The sequence below is a fragment of the Oncorhynchus masou genome, chromosome 33 (genome assembly GCF_036934945.1).
Source record: "Oncorhynchus masou masou isolate Uvic2021 chromosome 33, UVic_Omas_1.1, whole genome shotgun sequence".
Lineage (NCBI taxonomy): Eukaryota > Metazoa > Chordata > Actinopteri > Salmoniformes > Salmonidae > Oncorhynchus > Oncorhynchus masou.
Genome location: NC_088244.1, coordinates 12,471,925 through 12,493,238, shown reverse-complemented (window position 1 = coordinate 12,493,238; position 21,314 = coordinate 12,471,925). Strand labels below are relative to the sequence as shown.

General features: G+C 43.7%; 1 protein-coding gene across 1 annotated transcript in view; it reads right to left on the bottom strand.

Moving 5' to 3' along the window:
• LOC135527848 (ERC protein 2) overlaps nt 1-21,314 on the bottom strand; it is a 454,194-nt gene that overhangs the window by 257,598 nt on the left and 175,282 nt on the right. The window contains exons 8-9 of the mRNA XM_064956457.1: nt 14,576-14,713; nt 1,687-1,821 (exon numbers count right to left, since the gene is read on the bottom strand). Coding sequence (XP_064812529.1) covers nt 1,687-1,821; nt 14,576-14,713 — 273 coding nt within the window. The remainder of the gene's footprint in view (nt 1-1,686; nt 1,822-14,575; nt 14,714-21,314) is intronic.

The following is a 21,314-nucleotide window of genomic DNA, read 5'->3' as shown; positions in this document are numbered from 1 at the left end:
TAATCTGTTTCTAATCTATCACCCTAAGGGTCTGTAATCTGTCTGTAATCTGTTTCTAATCTATCACCATAAGGGTCTGTAATCTGTCTGTAATCTGTTTCTAATCTATCACCCCAAAGGTCTGTAATCTGTCTGTAAATATGTTTCTAATCTATCACCATAAGGGTCTGTAATCTGTCTGTAATCTGTTTCTAATCTATCACCATAAGGGTCTGTAATCTGTCTGTAATCTGTTTCTAATCTATCACCATAAGGGTCTGTAATCTGTTTCTAATCTATCACCCCAAAGGTCTGTAATCTGTCTGTAAATATGTTTCTAATCTATCACCATAAGGGTCTGTAATCTGTCTGTAAATATGTTTCTAATCTATCACCCCAAAGGTCTGTAATCTGTCTGTAAATCTATCACCATAAGGGTCTGTAATCTGTTTCTAATATATCACCATAAGGGTCTGTAATCTGTTTCTAATCTATCACCATAAGGGTCTGTAATCTGTCTGTAATCTGTTTCTAATCTATCAACATAAAGGTCTGTAATCTGTGTGTAATCTATCACCATAAGGGTCTGTAATCTGTCTGTAATCTGTTTCTAATGTTTCACCATAAGGGTCTGTAATCTGTGTGTAATCTATCACCATAAGGGTCTGTAATCTGTCTGTAATATGTTTCTAATCTTTCACCATTAGGGTCTGTAATCTGTGTGTAATCCACCACAGTGTGTCAAGTGACCTCTGACCCACTGCAGTACTACTTCAACAACACTCTGAATCTCTCACACTCCATTGAACCCCCACCACACACACACACACACACACACACACACACACACACACACACACACACACACACACACACACACACACACACACACACACACACACACACACACACACACGCACATATTTATAATTTGTATATGTTTACATAACATGTCTGAAAGCCACATTCTGCACATAATCATCCAATCATGTCTATACTTCTATCAGAATGTGTATGTGTTCTCTACAAAGACCCATTCAGGAGGTTTTACAGGAGGTACATCTTTCATGTTACCCCGCGTCAACATTCAACAAGATATCATTTCACAGGAATGATATGTGTACGCCTTTATGAGTATGAAAGAAAACATTCTCGTAAAGTGTGTGAGAGTCTGCTCTGGCTTGTAGACTGGAGCTGAGTGAGAACTGTCTTGGCACCTGGACAGGGACGGAGGGATCAATCTATAAATCACACTTGTTTAATTCATCAAAGCAGGGCTTCCAGGGATGTATAAGGAGCCAGAAGAACGGCATTACTTTTACTGTGGATGTTAACACTGTAAATATAGGCTGCAGGTAGCCTATTACAACTGCAGCAGAAGGATTTTAATAGTCAATTCTTCTAATTCTTTTTGTATAATAAAACAATAATTACAAAGTGTGATAATGTCGGTTGGAGGTATTCGGCAGTAAAAGGATTGTGAAAATGTTTTGTTATTTGTTTATAGCCTGTGTGAACTAGCTTGGTGTCTCAGAACGACAGGTTCACTGTGTGCGTAAGATATTTATGGTTTGACAGAGACTAAGCATCAATGCAAACACACATATGCATTATGGATGGACACACACACACACACACACACACACACACACACACACACACACACACACACACACACACACACACACACACTCTGGCCTTCCTTACCCCAGGTGTGTGTGTCGTCAGGATGGAGAGTCTATCCTTCAGGTCCTGGTTCTCCTTCCTCATCCTTTCCACCTCCTCCAACCGTGCCCTGTCCTCCCGCTCCTTCTGCTCACGCAAACGCTCAATCACTCGCTCCTAACAGAGAGACAGAGAGCCAGAGAGCCAGAGAGCGAGGGGGAGAGAGAGACAGAGAGCCAGAGAGAGAGGGGGAGAGGAAAAAGATAGGGGTCAGCAACAGTTGTCCTCTCACACTGTTGTGTCATCATTACACAGAGTAGATACACTAGTGGAAAGACAAGTCAATGTCATTGACAAATGACACCCCTCCACTGAGTACTGATGCTTCTGCATCATTTAGCTGAAATGCTACAGTAATGACACAGCCCAGGTGAAAAGCCTCGCCAACAGTGTAGCCAGGTGTCTCTCCACTAGTCTGGAGCTGTTAGAAGTGCGAAGCAGGAGAGACGCTCATAAAAGACCATCGTAAATAACACTGTAGAGAGAGAGAGAGAGAGAGAGAGAGAGAGAGAGAGAAAGAAAGATAGGCAGAGACAGAGAGACAGAGACAGACAGCTAGAGAGAAATAGACAGAGAGCCAGAGAGAGAGAGCTAGAGAGAGAGCAAGAGAGCCAGAGAGCGAGAGCCACAGAGAGAGAGACAGAGAGACATAGAGAGAGCCAGAGAGAGAGCCAGCGAGAGAGCTAGCGAGATAGACAGAGAGACAGAGACAGAGAGCTAGAGAGAAAGCTAGACAGGGAGACAGAGAGAGAGCCAGCGAGAGAGCTAGAGAGAATGACAGAGAGACAGAGAGACAGAGACAGAGAGCTAGAGAGCCAGACAGAGAGACAGAAAGAGCAAGAGAGAGAGCGCCAGAGACAGAGAGCCAGAGACAGAGCGCCAGAAAGAGCCAGAAAGAGAGCGCCAGAGACAGAGAGAGAGAGCGCCAGAGACAGAGCCAGGGAGCCAGACAGAGACAGAAAGAGCCAGAGAGAGAGCGCCAGAGAGAGAGCGCCAGAGACAGAGAGACAGAGAGCCAGAGACAGAGTGCCAGAGAGCCAGACACAGAGAGCTAGAGAGCCAGAGAAAGAGAGCCAGAGACAGAGAGCCAGAGACAGAGAGCCAGAGACAGAGAGCTAGAGAGCCAGAGACAGAGAGACAGAAAGAGCCAGAGAGAGAGCGCCAGAGACAGAGAGCTAGAGAGCCAGAGACAGAGAGCCAGAGACAGAGAGCTAGAGACAGAGAGCCAAAGACCGAGAGCCAGAGACAGAGAGCTAGAGAGCCAGAGACAGAGAGCCAGAGACAGAGAGCCAGAGAGAGAGCGCCAGAGACAGAGAGCCAGAGAGAGAGCGCCAGAGACAGAGACAGAGACAGAGAGAGAGAGAGCCAGAGACAGAGAGCTAGAGAGCCAGAGCCAGAGCCAGAGAGCCAGAGACAGAGAGCCAGAGACAGAGAGCCAGAGAGAGAGCTCCAGAGACAGAGAGCCAGAGAGAGAGCGCCAGAGCCAGAGACAGAGACAGAGAGAGAGAGAGCCAGAGACAGAGAGCCAGAGACAGAGACAGAGCGCCAGAGCCAGAGAGCCAGAGACAGAGAGTCAGAGACAGAGAGCCAGAGAGCCAGAGACAGAGAGCCAGAGACAGAGAGCCAGAGACAGAGAGACAGAGAGAGAGAGAGAGACAGAGACAGAGAGCCAGAGACAGAGACAGTGAGAGAGCTCCAGAGCCAGAGAGCCAGAGCCAGAGAGCCAGAGACAGAGAGCCAGAGACAGGGAGCCAGAGACAGAGAGCCAGAGACAGAGAGCTAGAGACAGAGAGCTAGAGACAGAGAGCCAGAGACAGAGAGCTAGAGAGCCAGAGCCAGAGAGCCAGAGCCAGAGAGCCAGAGAGCCAGAGACAGAGAGCCAGAGACAGAGAGCCAGAGACAGAGACAGAGCGCCAGAGACAGAGACAGAGAGCTAGAGAGCCAGAGACAGAGAGCCAGAGACAGAGAGAGAGAGCCAGAGACAGAGAGCCAGAGACAGAGAGACAGAGAGCCAGAGACAGAGAGCCAGAGCCAGAGAGACAGAGCGCCAGAGAGAGTGAGAGAGAGAGTTAATTTTTAATTGTTTATTTGACTTTTGCTTCTACTTCACTTGCTTTGGTAATGTAATCATATGTTTCCCATGCCAAAAGAAAAACTTGAATTGAACTGAATTGAGAGAGAGAGAGAGAGAGAGAGAGAGAGAGAGAGAGAGAGAGAGAGAGAGAGAGAGAGAGAGAGAGAAAGAGAGAGAGGGATGCAGCTGAAGCCCAACCGTCTTCAACATCTATACAAATTGGCGAGGGCACTAGAACAGTCTGCAGCACCCGGCCTCACCCTACTAGAATCTGAAGTCAAATGTCTACTGTTAGTTGGTGATCTGGTGCTTCTGTCCCCAACCAAGGAGGTCCTACAGCAGCACCTAGATCTTCTGCACAGATTCTGTCAGACATGAACCCTGACAGTAAATCTCAGTAAGACCAAAATAATGGTGTTGCAAAAAAGGTCCAGTCGCCAGGACCACAAATACAACTTCCATTTAGACACCGTTGCCAAAAAACGATACATACCTTGGCCTAAACATCAGCGCCACAGGTAACTTCCATAAAGCTGTGAACGATCTGAGAGAAGAGTCAAGAAGGGCCTTCTATGCCATCAAAAGGAACATACAATTTGACTCACCAATTAGGATCTGGCTAAAAATACTTGAATCAGTTATAGAACCCATTGCCCTTTATGGTTGTGAGGTCTGGGATCCACTCACCAACCAAGAACTCACAAAATGGGGCAAACACCAAATTGAGACTCTGCATGCAGATTTCTGCAAAAATATCCTCTGTGTACAACGTAGAACACCAAATAATGCATGCAGAGCAGAATTAGGCCAATACCCGCTCATTATCAAAATCCAGAAAAAGGAGTTAAATTCTACAACCACCTAAAAGGAAGTGATTCCCAAACCTTACATAACAAAGCCATCACCTACAGAGAGATGCACCTGGAGAAGAGTCCCCTAAGCAAGCTGGTCCTGGAGCTCTGTTCACAAACAGACACAACCGAGCCTCAGGACAGCAACACAATTAGACCCAACCAAATCATGAGTAAACAAAAAGATAATTACTTGACACATTGGAAAGAATTTACAAAAAAACAGAGCAAACTAGAATGCTATTTGGCCCTAAACAGAGTGTACACAGTGGCAAAATACCTGACCTTTGACTATGTACAGACTCAGTGAGCGGAGCCTTGCTATTGAGGAAGGCCACCGTAGGCAGACCTGGCTCTCAAGAGAAGACAGTCTATGTGCACACTGCCCACAAAATGAGGTGGAAACTGAGCTGCACTTCCCAACCTCCTGTCCAATGTATGACCATATTAGAGACACATATTTCCCTCAGATTACACAGACCCACAAAGAATTCGTAAACAAATCCAATTTTGATAAACTCCCATATCTACTGGGTGAAATACCTCAGTGTGCCATCACAGCAGCAAGATGTGTGACCTGTTGCCACAAGAAAAGGTCAACCAGTGAAGAACAAACACCATTGTAAATACAACCCATATTTATGTTTATTTTCCTTTTTGTACTTTAACTATTTGCACATAATATGACATTTGTAATGTCTTTATTATTTTGGAACTTATGTGAGTGTAATGTTCACTGTTAATTTGTTTTGTTTATTTCACTCGTGTTTATTATCTATTTCACTTGCTTTGGCAATGTTAACATGTTTCGCATGCCAGTAAAGCTCCTTATATTGAATTGAAATTTAGAGAGAGAGAGAGAGAGAGAGAGAGAGAGAGAGACAGAGAGAGACAGGGAGGGAGAGAGAGAGAGAGACAGCGAGAGACAGCGAGAGACAGAGAGAGACAGAGAGACAGAGAGAGAGAGAGAGAGACAGGGAGAGAGAGACAGAGAGAGAGAGAGAGAGGCAGACAGACAGACAGACAGACAGACACTTTTATATTTGCTATCATTTATAATTTTGTTACAATGTATATTGTATACATTGTTGCTTTGGGAATATTGACACAATGTTTTTCATGCCAATAAAGCAGCTTGAATTTGAATTTGAATTTGAGAGAGAGAGAGAGAGAGAGAGGGAGAGAGAGAGAGAGACAGACAGACAGACAGACAGACAGACAGACAGACAGACAGACAGACAGACAGAGAGAGAGAGAGGGGGGGGAGAGAGACAGAGAGAGAGGTGTGTTCAGGTGTTTGTTTTACATGTTAAATGCAGAGGAAGGGTTTACAATAATTGGCAGCTTTAACCATCAAAGAGATGAAAAACAGCACAGGCCTAACCTTAATGAGAGGTGTCAGAGAGGGAGGGGAAGAGAGGTGTCAGGGAGGGAGGGGAAGAGAGGAAATACACAGCTAATTAGTCCTGTGTGTTTCTCATCTTCTCAACAATATCTCAGAGTTGTCTGGGTTTGGAGGTTGAAAACAAGGACCTGATAGTGAAATATGTCTCCTTGACATGCCAGACACACACACAGTCAGGGAGGATCGCTTGGTATAGGCACTCTGCCCCAGTTAGCTAATTAGAACCAGGGCATTGTGGGTAGTGACTGGCTGCATTTGCAGGTTTGTAACAAGCCTGAGAGATTAGGGGTACACACACACCCTCCATCACACCCACTGTCACTCCTGTAAACTCATTATGAACACCCTATACAGAATGCAACAGTCCAATGCTAGCCAAGACTCTCTTTATCAGGCTGGGCTATGGGTAGACTAAAGCTCTGTTTGAATACCCATACCAACATACTGTATGCTACATACTTAATGGGTATATACTACATACTGTATTCTATTAGTTATTTTTTGTAAACTGTAAACTAACGATATCCTTTCAGTTGAGCTGACTAGCGCTACACTTGTCTACCGGAAGTTGATGCGGTTGCTATGCAACCTCTTGCTAGCTTGTTAGCACAAATTACTAGCTAGAGATCTTATGACTTTGGGTGTTCGTAAATTCAATCTGGAGTCCCAGAGTGCACTCTGTGCGTTAGTAAATTCAGTGTGTTGTCAGATTGTCTGTTTGTAAATTCAGGAGCGTTCAGGGCGCACAGGGGAGCTCTGGCCGAGGAGTAGGGTTGACCTCAAAACGGCAGTCAAGCACCCAAACTAACTGGCTAACTTGCTACAGTAGCTACTTCTAGGCACAAATGAGACAACAGCTCACTCTGAGCAGAGCTGGTTAGACTGTTTTCATGTTATCCAGAGCGTTGGTAACTGTGACGCTAGCAACAATTTAATTGCTTTTTTTTTGTTGACATTTACTGACACCGGCCATATCAGTTATTCTGTGCTCTGGCACATTCAGGTGAGAGCGCTCTGAAATCAGAGTAGATAGCCAGAGTGAATTTACGAACGCACCCGCATTAACAATGTCCATTGAGAACGCACAACGACTATACACTTAGCTAGGCTAAGGATGATGTGAAAAATAAACGTTGGTTAGTTAGTGAGATAGCATATAGTTTATATACTGGCAAGTTAGATGTATTAGCAGCCAACTAAGGTTAGGTAGCTAGCAAACATACTGTAATGATATGCTATGCGGTTCGTAAAGGGTAGTGTAGCTTACAAATTGTCAGCCAATTTTGAAGCCATGCCCATTTTCAGAAGAATTGCATTATGGGGTTAAAAGCACTGAAATAGTGTCCACTGCTTGTATACCTATTGTATACTTCATATTTTGGCGAATGTAGTAGGACATCCAGGAACTTTTGGCATACTAACTATATCCATACTATGACCAATAAGCATATTAACTATATCCATACTAACTATATCCATACTATGACCAATAAGCATACTAACTATATCCATACTAACTATATCCATACTATGACCAATAAGCATACTAACTATATCCATACTAACTATATCCATACTAACTATATCCATACTAACTATATCCATACTATGACCAATAAGCATACTAACTATATCCATACTATGACCAATAAGCATACTAACTATATCCATACTAACTATATCCATACTAACTATATCCATACTATGACCAATAAGCATACTAACTATATCCATACTAACTATATCCATACTAACTATATCCATACTAACTATATCCATACTATGACCAGTAAGCATACTAACTATATCCATACTAACTATATCCATACTAACTATATCCATACTAACTATATCCATACTATGACCAATAAGCATACTAACTATATCCATACTATGACCAATAAGCATACTAACTATATCCATACTAACTATATCCATACTAACTATATCCATACTAACTATATCCATACTAACTATATCCATACTAACTATATCCATACTATGACCAGTAAGCATACTAACTATTTCCATACTAACTATATCCATACTAACTATATCCATACTATGACCAGTAAGCATACTAACTATATCCATACTAACTATATCCATACTAACTATATCCATACTAACTATATCCATACTATGACCAATAAGCATACTAACTATATCCATACTATGGCCAATAAGCATATTAACTATATCCATACTAACTATATCCATACTAACTATATCCATACTATGACCAGTAAGCATACTAACTATATCCATACTAACTATATCCATACTAACTATATCCATACTATGACCAGTAAGCATACTAACTATATCCATACTAACTATATCCATACTAACTATATCCATACTATGACCAGTAAGCATACTAACTATATCCATACTAACTATATCCATACTAACTATATCCATACTAACTATATCCATACTATGACCAATAAGCATACTAACTATATCCATACTATGGCCAATAAGCATACTAACTATATCCATACTATGACCAGTAAGCATACTGACTATATCCATACTATGACCAGTAAGCATACTAACTATATCCATACTAACTATATCCATACTATGACCAATAAGCATACTAACTATATCCATACTAACTATATCCATACTAACTATATCCATACTAACTATATCCATACTAACTATATCCATACTATGGCCAATAAGCATACTAACTATATCCATACTATGACCAGTAAGCATACTAACTATATCCATACTAACTATATCCATACTATGACCAATAAGCATACTAACTATATCCATACTAACTATATCCATACTAACTATATCCATACTAACTATATCCATACTAACTATATCCATACTATGACCAATAAGCATACTAACTATATCCATACTAACTATATCCATACTAACTATATCCATACTATGACCAATAAGCATACTAACTATATCCATACTAACTATATCCATACTATGGCCAATAAGCATACTAACTATATCCATACTAACTATATCCATACTATGACCAATAAGCATACTAACTATATCCATACTATGACCAGTAAGCATACTAACTACATCCAAACTAACTATATCCATACTAACTATATCCATACTATGACCAGTAAGCATACTAACTACATCCAAACTAACTATATCCATACTAACTATATCCATACTATGACCAATACGCATACTAACTATATCCATACTATGACCAATAAGCATACTAACTATATCCATACTAACTATATCCATACTATGACCAATAAGCATATTAACTATATCCATACTAACTATATCCATACTATGACCAGTAAGCATACTGACTATATCCATACTAACTATATCCATACTATGACCAATAAGCATACTAACTATATCCATACTAACTATATCCATACTATGACCAATAAGCATATTAACTATATCCATACTGACTATATCCATACTATGACCAGTAAGCATACTAACTATATCCATACTAACTATATCCATACTAACTATATCCATACTAACTATATCCATACTATGACCAGTAAGCATACTAACTATATCCATACTATGACCAGTAAGCATACTAACTATATCCATACTATGACCAGTAAGCATACTAACTATATCCATACTATGACCAGTAAGCATACTAACTATATCCATACTAACTATATCCATACTATGACCAATAAGCATACTGACTATATCCATACTAACTATATCCATACTATGACCAGTAAGCATACTAACTATTTCCATACTATGACCAATAAGCATACTAACTATATCCATACTATGACCAGTAAGCATACTGACTATATCCATACTAACTATATCCATACTATGACCAATAAGCATACTAACTATATCCATACTATGACCAGTAAGCATACTAACTATATCCAAACTAACTATATCCATACTAACTATATCCATACTATGACCAATAAGCATACTAACTATATCCATACTATGACCAATAAGCATACTAACTACATCCATACTATGACCAATAAGCATATTAACTATATCCATACTAACTATATCCATACTATGACCAGTAAGCATACTAACTATATCCATACTATGACCAGTAAGCATACTACATAATCAATTTCCATCACAAGTAGTGCTGTTAGTGCGGTTAGTATGAGTATTGGAACACAGCTTCGGACTTCAGAAACTGCTCCGTGGGGTGACTGGACAAAGCCTACTGCAGCATCTCATAAAACTGAACCAAATGCAGAACACCACTGCCTGTCTTGTCCGGTTCCACTTAGGATGTTTGCATTGCCTCTCTTCCGTCAGTTCCTGACATGAGTTTACACTTGGCAGACCAGGATACACCTCAGCCCAGCCAATCACACTCAACCTCCATCAAACACACACACACACTCATATACAAACACACACCCACACCACGCAGCGTTAACCTCTGGCAGCTATTGTTAAACATGTGGAACAAAGGTGAGCATGGTCCCATCTCTCCATACTGCCCTTCACAGTTATCTTTAGTGGTCCACACCAGTCCTCCACAACACACCCTCATCTACACTGAAAACCATGACCACGATGATGATGATGATGATGAGGGTGGCGATGACGACGTTAGGAATGACCACTGTCAGTTGAGCAATGCCCTTGTAACATCAACAGATGATGTTTAGAAATCATGAGAAGTCCTTAGCTGTCGTTGTAAATACATAAACATATCGCTCAGTGTTTGTGTATAGAAGGAAAAACACGCCGATTTTCAAAGGAGAAAACAAAAAAAATACACATCGGAATTTTGTCCTGGTTGAGTAAGACTTTCCATGTTACCGGAAAGTGACTTGTTCAACCTGAATTCTGGAAAATTAAGCCTTTTTATTGGATAAGTATCCCACACGGCAACCTTTAGCGAAAACAATTAGCTAAAATCAAAGCCTGTGTTGACCTGAAAGGTGATTCATGTGTGGCGCTAGCATAGCGACGGCTGTGGGGAGGGCTAACTGACTAACGCTGAGGTGAGGTCTTATGAACAACAGCTGTTCTCTCACCAACCAACCCAGAGAAAACAAACTCAGTCTGTTTAGAACTAACAATTAGCATCCATCTCATCCACTTAGTCAGACCAACACACACAGATGTACTGTAACTCAATGGAGGGCTCAATGGAGTCATTCTCAAGCCTACAGAGCCGTAGATAGCCGTCTCAACCCTACACTGCCCTACACAGTCTACCCGGCCCTTCCCAGCCCTACATAGCCCTACACAGCCTACCTGGCCCTACCCAGCCCTACATAGCTCTACACAGCCTACCCGGCCCTACATAGCTCTACACAGCCTTCCCAGCACTACACAGTCTACCCGGCCCTACATAGCTCTACACAGCCTACCCGGCCCTACATAGCTCTACACAGCCTACCCAGCCCTACACGGTCTACCCGGCCCTACACAGTCTACCCGGCCCTACATAGCTCTACACAGCCTACCCAGCCCTACACAGCCTACCCAGCCCTACACAGTCTACCCGGCCCTACATAGCTCTACACAGCCTACCGGGCCCTACATAGCTCTACACAGCCTACCCGGCCCTTCCCAGCCCTACATAGCTCTACACAGCCTACCCAGCCCTACACGGTCTACCCGGCCCTACATAGCTCTACACAGTCTACCCGGCCCTACATAGCTCTACACAGCCTACCCGGCCCTACATAGCTCTACACAGCCTACCCGGCCCTATATAGCTCTACACAGTCTACCCGGCCCTTCCCAGCCCTACATAGCTCTACACAGTCTACCTGGCCCTACATAGCCCTACATAGCTCTACACAGTCTACCCGGCCCTTCCCAGCCCTACATAGCCCTACACAGTCTACCTGGCCCTACATAGCCCTACATAGCTCTACACAGTCTACCCGGCCCTTCCTAGCCCTACATAGCCCTACACAGTCTACCTGGCCCTACATAGCTCTACACAGCCTACCCGGTCCTTCCCAGCCCTACAGTACATAGCTCTACACAGTCTACCTGGCCCTACATAGCTCTACACAGTCTACTTGGCCCTACCCAGCCCTACATAGCTCTACACAGCCTACCCGGTCCTTCCCAGCCCTACATAGCTCTACACAGCTCTACCTTGCCCTATACAACTCTACAAAGCCATCGGTTAGGTCGAGGTGGTGACTTTGTATGTGATGGAACTGTCTCAAAAATGTATTGGTTTCCCTTGATAAACATTTAAGTCAGGAATCTAACCTAATGTGATGGAGTCTTCATCATCGTCATCATCCCCTCCATGGTGGGGATTATGACGGTGGGGATGGCTGCCGTTTTATGTGCTCCTAACCAACTGTGCTATTTTGTTCATTTTTTCGCGTTGTTTGTAACTCGCCCACCATTTGGCAAATCTGACCATAACTCTATCCTCCTGATTCCTGCTTATAAAGCAAAAACTAAAGCAGGAAGTACCAGTGACTCGCTCAATAAGGAAGTGGTCAGAGGACGCAAATGCTAAGCTACAAGACTGTTTGCTCTACACAGTCTACCCGGATAGCACAGACTGGAATATGTTCCGGGATTCTTGCGATGGCATTGAGGAGTACACCACATCATAACTGCATCGATGACGTCGTCCCCACAGTGACCGTATGTACATACCCCAAACAGAAGCCATGGATTACAGGCAACATCGCACTGAGCTAAAGGGTAGAGCTGCCGCTTTCAAGGAGGGAGACTAACCCGGACGCTTAGAAGAAATCCTGCTATACCTTCCTGACGAACCATCAAACAGGCAAAGCGTCAATACAGGACTAAGATTGAATCCTACTACACCGGCTCAGACGCTCGTCGGATGTGGCAGAGCTTGCAAACCATTACGGACTACAAAGGGAAGCACAGTCGCAAGCTGACCTGCGACACAAGCCTACCAGACGAGCTAAATAACTTCTATCCTCGCTTCGAGGCAAGCAACACTGAATCATGCATGAGAGCATCAGCTGATCCGGACGACTATGTGATCAGGTCAACATTCACAAGGCCGCAGTGCCAGACGAATTACCAGGACGTGTACTCAGAGAATGCGCTGACCAGCATGCAAGTGTCTTCACTGACATTTTCAACCTGTTCCTGACCGAGTCTGAAATAACCCACGTTTCAAGCAGACCACCATAGTCCTGGTGCCCAAGATCACCAAGGTAACCTGCCTAAATGACTACTGACCCATAGCACTCACGTCTGTAGCCATGAAGTGCATTGAAAGGCTGGTCATGGCTCACATCAACAGCATTATCCCCGAAAACCTAGACCCACTCCAATTTGCATACCGCCCCAACAGATCCACAGAGGATGCAATCTCTATTGCACTCCACACTGCCCTTTCCCACCTGGACAAAATGAACACCTGTAAGAATGCTATTCATTGACTACAGCTTAGCATTCAACACCATGGGCCCCCAGATCCTCAAAAATTAGAGAGTATCCTGAATGGCTGCATCACCGCCTGGTATGGTAACTGCTCGGCCTCCTACCACAAGGCACTACAGAGGGTAGTGCGTACGGCCCAGTACGGTCCTGCCATCCAGGACCTCTATACCAGGCAGTGTCAGAGGAAGGCCCAAAAAATTGCCAAGGACTCCAGCCACCCTAGTCATAGACTGTTCTCTCTACTACCGCACGGCAAGCGTTACCAGAGCGCCAAGTCTAGGACAAAAAGGCTTCTTAACAGCTTCTACCACCATGCCATAACTCTTGAACAGTTAATTAAATGGCTACCCGGAATATTTGCATTGTCCCTAGCCCCCATTTTTATGCTGAAGCTATTCTGTTTATTATTCATGCATAGTCCCTTTACCTACATGATCAAATTACCTCAATTAACCGGTGCCCCCGCACATTGACTCTGTACTGGAACTCTCTGTATATAGCCTCAATACTGTTATTTTATTGTTGCGCCTTAATTATTTGTTAAATATATATATTTTTAAATCTTCATAAAACTGCATTGTTGGTTAAGGGCTTGTAAGTAAGAATTTTACTGTGAGGTTTTTGTATTCAGCGCAAGTTACAAATAACATATGAGTTGATCATCCATCTCCAATCATAACCACTCGTATCCTCATCCTCAATCTCTATAGTCGTCGTGGAGATACAGAGGCTCTGGGGTTTCCCTGCATCTGTTCCATTGTATATCTATCAGTCTGAGTTGATGTTTATGTGGTCAGCAACAGTGAGGTGGTCTGACTGTGTGAGCAGGGCCAGTTAAAACCTGTCTATGACATCACACTAACTGTAGAGAGAATGAGTAAACATCCTTTACACTCAGCATGGGTCCTGTCCTTCATCTACAGACAATCTATATCCCTTTCTATCTGCAAGGAATTCTGCCACTTCACACTAGTCTTTCTCCTTCTCATACTCGCTGTCCAGTCTATGATGCTGGAGACTCCCTCCTCTTTTTCCTACTCTGTCGTTCTCTCAATACCGTTGTCTCCTTATCCCCCCTCTCTCTTTTCTGCTATCCTACCTTTCTTCAACTCTTTCCTTCTGCCACCCTCCCGGCTAGCATACCTTTTCAGACAGGGCCTCCTCCAGCGTGGTCAGTGCTGTGTCTGTGTTGCTGGAGTCAGTCTGGAGACCCTTGACTCTGTCTCTCAGACCCGTCAGCTGCTTGTCCTTATCCTTTAACTGCTCCAAAAGATTCTCTATCTGAAGAGAGAAAGAGGGCAGAAAGAGGGCAGAGAGGTGAATGTCAAGTTAGTGTTAGAGGGAGTGAGAGGGCAGAGAGGTGAATGTCAGGTTAGTGTTAGAGAGAGTGAGAGGGCAGAGAGAGGTGAATGTCAGGTTAGTGTTAGAGAGAGTGAGAGGGCAGAGAGGTGAATGTCAGGTTAGTGTTAGAGAGAGTGAGAGGGCAGAGAGAGGTGAATGTCAGGTTAGTGTTAGAGAGAGTGAGAGGGCAGAGAGAGGTGAATGTCAGGTTAGTGTTAGAGAGAGTGAGAGGGCAGAGAGAGGTGAATGTCAGGTTAGTGTTAGAGAGAGTGAGAGGGCAGAGAGAGGTGAATGTCAGGTTAGTGTTAGAGAGAGTGAGAGGGCAGAGAGAGGTGAATGTCAGGTTAGTGTGAGAGAGAGTGAGAGGGCAGAGAGAGGTGAATGTCAGGTTAGTGTTAGAGGGAGTGAGAGGGCAGAGAGGTGAATGTCAGGTTAGTGTTAGAGAGAGTGAGAGGGCAGAGAGGTGAATGTCAGGTTAGTGTTAGAGGGAGTGAGAGGGCAGAGAGGTGAATGTCAGGTTAGTGTTAGAGAGAGTGAGAGGGCAGAGAGAGGTGAATGTCAGGTTAGTGTTAGTTTGGCCTTTATAAATACAGTACATGCCATATGTCTGTTTTCATAAGAGGTCAGTGACTGGGAGACATAACATAATGAAGGTTTACAAGACATACCAAAACAAGAGGCATACTTTGAAGTGAAGTGCACAGAAATAAAAGGACCACAATAAACTGGCCTGATCCAGCTGACTAATACATGAACTGGCCTGATCCAGCTGACTAATACATGAACTGGCCTGATCCAGCTGACTAATACATGAACTGGCCTGATCCAGCTGACTAATACATAAACTGGCCTGATCCAGCTGACTAATACATAAACTGGCCTGATCCAGCTGACTAATACATAAACTGGCCTGATCCAGCTGACTAATACATAAACTGGCCTGATCCAGCTGACTAATACATAAACTGGCCTGATCCAGCTGACTAATACATAAACTGGCCTGATCCAGCTGACTAATACATAAACTGGCCTGATCCAGCTGACTAATATATAAACTGGCCTAAACTAAACTGGCCTGATCCAGCTGACTAATACATAAACTGGCCTGATCCAGCTGACTAATACATAAACTGGCCTGATCCAGCTGACTAATACATAAACTGGCCTGATCCAGCTGACTAATACATAAACTGGCCTGATCCAGCTGACTAATTCATGAACTGGCCTGATCCAGCTGACTAATACATAAACTGGCCTGATCCAGCTGACTAATACATAAACTGGCCTGATCCAGCTGACTAATACATAAACTGGCCTGATCCAGCTGACTAATACATAAACTGGCCTGATCCAGCTGACTAATACATAAACTGGCCTGATCCAGCTGACTAATACATAAACTGGCCTGATCCAGCTGACTAATACATAAACTGGCCTGATCCAGCTGACTAATACATAAACTGGCCTGATCCAGCTGACTAATACATAAACTGGCCTGATCCAGCTGACTAATACATAAACTGGCCTGATCCAGCTGACTAATACATGAACTGGCCTGATCCAGCTGACTAATACATGAACTGGCCTGATCCAGCTGACTAATACGTGTTCCACCTGTGGCTTTATTCTTCAATTTCCTGCTTTTAACTATCTCCACATCTCCATTTCCAGATGAGAGAGAGATGTGGCTTGAGACACAGTGTGCTCAGAGATAATTAGAGATATGCCTGCAGAGATAATGACAGATGTTCTTAGAGGACTTTATAGAGGTGTAAACAGAGGAGCCATTTAGCATTAAAAGCTTCCGCCTGATTCTTCATCCTCTCAGTTAACTGCTCTCTGTTGATAAGTTCTGCTGACTCACTGTTAGTAGTAGTGTACTACTCCATTCAGTTCAAGGGTCTCTCTGAATCTGTCTCAAACTGTGTTTCTGTGTTCTGCCTCTCTCCATCTCCTCTGTCTCCCTCCTCTCTATATCTCTCTCCCACCCTCCCTCTGTCCCTAAAGCATAACTGTAAATCCCCTCTACGCTGTTGAACAAACGTTGTCTGATGTCCATCCATCCTTATGTCAACACAACCATGTAGCAGAGCAGATATATAAATGTACCCGAACTGCCCCCAGCAGCAGACCAGCAGGACACTGAACAGCACACTGAACAGCACACTGAACACTCACAGCCATTATGCAGCTATGGCAAAGAGACGGAGGAGCATTACAATGACAAGGACAGGACAACCAGTTTATGGAGTTACAGCTAGTTTCTCTCATCCTTGGCCCTTACCATTGAATGCATTTGTTGCTAATTTCTACCATCAGGAGCTGTTTATGTCATAGGGACATGTTTCTTTATATCACTAGGATCATTAGGAAAATGTGGGCCATTAACAGATCTGATCAATGATTCTCTTCCTCAGCAGGTTTTAGGGTTACACACAGACTGGAATTATTATCTAATGTACGTAAGAAACAAATCACAAGCAGGAGAACAGCCTAGGTCGAACATTCATACACCCCACAGCCACCACAGAGGAGAGATACTGTAGATACTGCCCAAGAGGGAGAGAGCTAGCATTCCAGTCATGGGTACATGGATAGATAATGCCCAAATCTCCAACAGCCATTTTACAAATGAATCCAATTAAATCACAGACTCTTGTGTTCTTATCCCCTGGAGTCAGAGACTGGTTTGAGAGCGGCCATCTTGGGTTAATCTTTGGAGGGAAAGTGGTGGGAAAGTGGGAAAGGCAGCAAGAGCCCCTGGATAGATCTTGATAGGCTAATGGTTGTGATTATGCCACCCAGTCGAGAGCTCTGATAGGCCAATCCACGGAAGATGAGGCGATAGGAGAGTGAGCGCTTTCGGGCATGTTGGGAAAGTTTCACGTCGCCATGGCTAGCTTGGCCTGATGACCTACATCTGAGGATGGCTCTGTTCTGTCTGGGTCCTTCCCTCTGGGTCTTTCTCCACACTGGAGGGACGAGGGTAAAGGAGATTTAAGTGGCTAAGATTGAGGCTGATGGTTGATGAGACATTTCTCAGCTCTGGTCCTTAAGGATACTGATCCCCGCTGTCTAATGTGGTCCTTAAGGATACTGATCCCCACTGTCTAATGTGGTCCTTAAGGATACTGATCCCCAGTGTCTAATGTGGTCCTTAAGGACACTGATCCCCACTGTCTAATGTGGTCCTTAAGTATACTGATTCCCACTGTCTAATGTGGTCCTTAAGGACACTGATCCCCACTGTCTAATGTGGTCCTTAAGACACTGATTTTGACATTCTTGGAACTGGAGTTTCCACAGCTTCAGCTTCAGGCTAGTGGAGTGGGTCGAGACTTTCAAGTTCCTCGGTTTCCACATCACTAAGAAATGAACATGATCCACACACACCCGCACAGTTGTGAAGAGGGCAAAGCAGAACCTCTTCCCCCTCAGGAGGCTGAAAAGATTAGGCATGGGCCCTCAGATCCTAAAATCCACAATCCGCTACAGAGGGCACTGCATACCGCCCAGTACATCACTGGGGCTGAGCTCCCTGCCACCCAGGACCTCAATACCAGGCGGGGTCAGAGGACGACCCAAAATTATTTCAAAGATTCCAGCCACCCAAGACATAGACTGTTCTTTCTGCAACCGCACGGCAAGCGGTACTGGAGCACCAGTTCTGGATCCAACAGGACACTGAACCACTTCTACCCCCCAGCCATGAGACTGAGAAACAAGACTGCTAAATAGCTCATCAAACGGCGACCCGCAATACCTGCATTGACCCTTTTTTGTACTAACTCTCTGCACTGACTTTATGCACACACTCACACATACATTACCAGTCAAAAGTTTGGACACACCTACTCATTCCAGGGTTTTTCTTAAATTGTACTATTTTCTACATTGCAGAATAATAGTGAAGACATCAAAACTATGAAATAACACATATGTAGTCATATAGTCACCAAAAAATGTTATTTTGTATATTTGAAATTCATCAATGTAGTCACCCTTTGCCTTGATGACAGCTTTGCACACTCTTAGCATACTCTTAGCATTCTCTCAACCAGCTTCATTTAAATTAACAGGTGTGCCTTGTTAAAAGTTAATGAATGTATTTGATCCAATCAGTTGCGTTGTGACCAGGTAGGGGTGGTATACAGAAGATAGTCCTATTTGGTAAAAGACCACGTCCATATTATGGCAGAACAGCTCAAATAAGCAAAGAGAAATGACTATCCACCATTACTTTAAGACATGAAGGTCGGTCCCCAGGGTGGCGCAGTGGTTAAGGGCGCTGTACTGCTGTGCCACCATAGACTCTGGGTTCGCGCCCAGGCTCTGTCGTAACTGGCCGCGCCTGGGAGGTCCATGGGGAGATGCACAATTGGCCTAGCCAGTAAGGATTTCCTTGTCTCATCGCGCACCAGCAACCCTTGTGGCGGGCAGGGCGCAGTGCGCGCTAACCAAGGTTGCCAGGTGCACGGTGTTTCCTCCGACGGCTGGCTTCCGGGTTGGATCAAATCAAATCAAATTTTATTTGTCACATACACATGGTTAGCAAATGTTAATGCGAGTGTAGCGAAATGCTTGTGCTTCTAGTTCCAACAATGCAGTAATAACCAACAAGTAATCTAACTAACAATACCAAAACTACTGTCTTATACACAGTGTAAGGGGATAAAGAATATGTACATAAAGATATATGAATGAGTGATGGTACAGAGCAGCATTGGCATTATACAGTAGATGGTATCAAGTACAGTATATACATATGAGATGAGTATGTAAACAAAGTGGCATAGTTAAAGTGGCTAGTGATACATGTATTACATAAGAATGCAGTAGATGATATAGAGTACAGTATATACGTATACATATTGGATGAATAATGTAGGGTATGTAAACATTATATTAGGTAGCATTGTTTAAAGTGGCTAGTGATATATTTTACATAATTTCCCATCAATTCCCATTATTGAAGTGGCTGGAGTTGAGTCAGTGTGTTGGCAGCAGCCACTCAATGTTAGTGGTTGCTGTTTAACAGTCTGATGGCCTTGAGATAGAAGCTGTTTTTCAGTCTCTCGGTCCCAGCTTTGATGCACCTGTACTGACCTCGCCTTCTGGATGATAGCGGGGTGAACAGGCAGTGGCTCGGGTGGTTGTTGTCCTTGATGATCTTTATGGCCTTCCTGTAACATCGGGTGGTGTAGGTGTCCTGGAGGGCAGGTAGTTTGCCCCCGGTGATGCGTTGTGCGGACCTCACTACCCTCTGGAGAGCCTTACGGTTGTGGGCGGAGCAGTTGCCGTACCAGGCGGTGATACAGCCCACCAGGATGCTCTCGATTGTGCATCTGTAGAAGTTTTGAGTGCTTTTGGTGACAAGCCAAATTTCTTCAGCCTCCTAGGGTTGAAGAGGCGCTGCTGCGCCTTCTTCACGATGCTGTCTGTGTGGGTGGACCAATTCAGTTTGTCTGTGATGTGTATGCCGCTGTGTTAAGAAGCAGTGTGGCTTGGTTGGGTTGTGTATCGGAGGACGCATGACTTTCAACCTTCGTCTCTCCCGAGCCCGTACGGGAGTTGTAGCGATGAGACAAGATCGTAGCTACTAAACAATTGGATACCACGAAAAAGGGGGAAAAAGGGGGAAAATGCAAAAAAAAAAAGACATGAAGGTTAAAACGAAAAACTTCAAGAATTTTTTAAGTTTCTTCAAGTTGCAAAAACCATCAAGTGCTATGATGAAACTGGTTCTGATGAGGACCGCCACAGGAATGGAAGCGTTACCTCTGCTGCAGAGGATAAGTTCATTAGAGTTAACTTCACCATGGTAGGGGGCAGCATTTGGAATTTTGGATGAAAAGCATGCCCAAATTAAACTGCCTGCCACTCAGTCCCAGAAGACAGGATATGCATATAATTAGTTAATTTGGATAGCAAACACTCTAAAGTTTCCAAAACTGTTAAAATAATGTCTGTGAGAGTAACAGAACTGATATGCAGGCGAAACCCCGAGGAAAATCCAACCAGGAAGTACTATTATTTTGAAAGGCTGTTTTTCCATTGAAAGCCTATCCACCATACAAAGACTTAGGACCTAGTTCACAATCTCTATGGCTTCCTCTACATGTGGCCAGTTTTTAGGCATTGTTTCAGGCTTTTATTCTGAAAAATGAGGGAGATACAGCACTTTCAATCAGTGGCCAGATGATTTCTAGACATCAGCAATGCGCCTGATCAGGAACGTGCCTTTCTTGTTTCTCTTTTTCTATGACGAAGCTTTGTCCGATTGAAATAGTATTGATTATTTATGACAAAAACAACCGGAGGTTTGATTTTAAACATCTATGGCATGTTTCTACTAACTTTTATTGTACTTTTTAAAAACTTTTCGTCCGGACTTAGTGCAAGCGCCTTGAGTATTCAGATTACTGGACAAAACACGCGAACAAAAAATAGTTTTCTGGTCATAAAGAGGGACATTATCGAACAAAACAAACATTTATTGTCTAACATGGAGACCTGGGAGTGCCACCAGATGAAAATCATC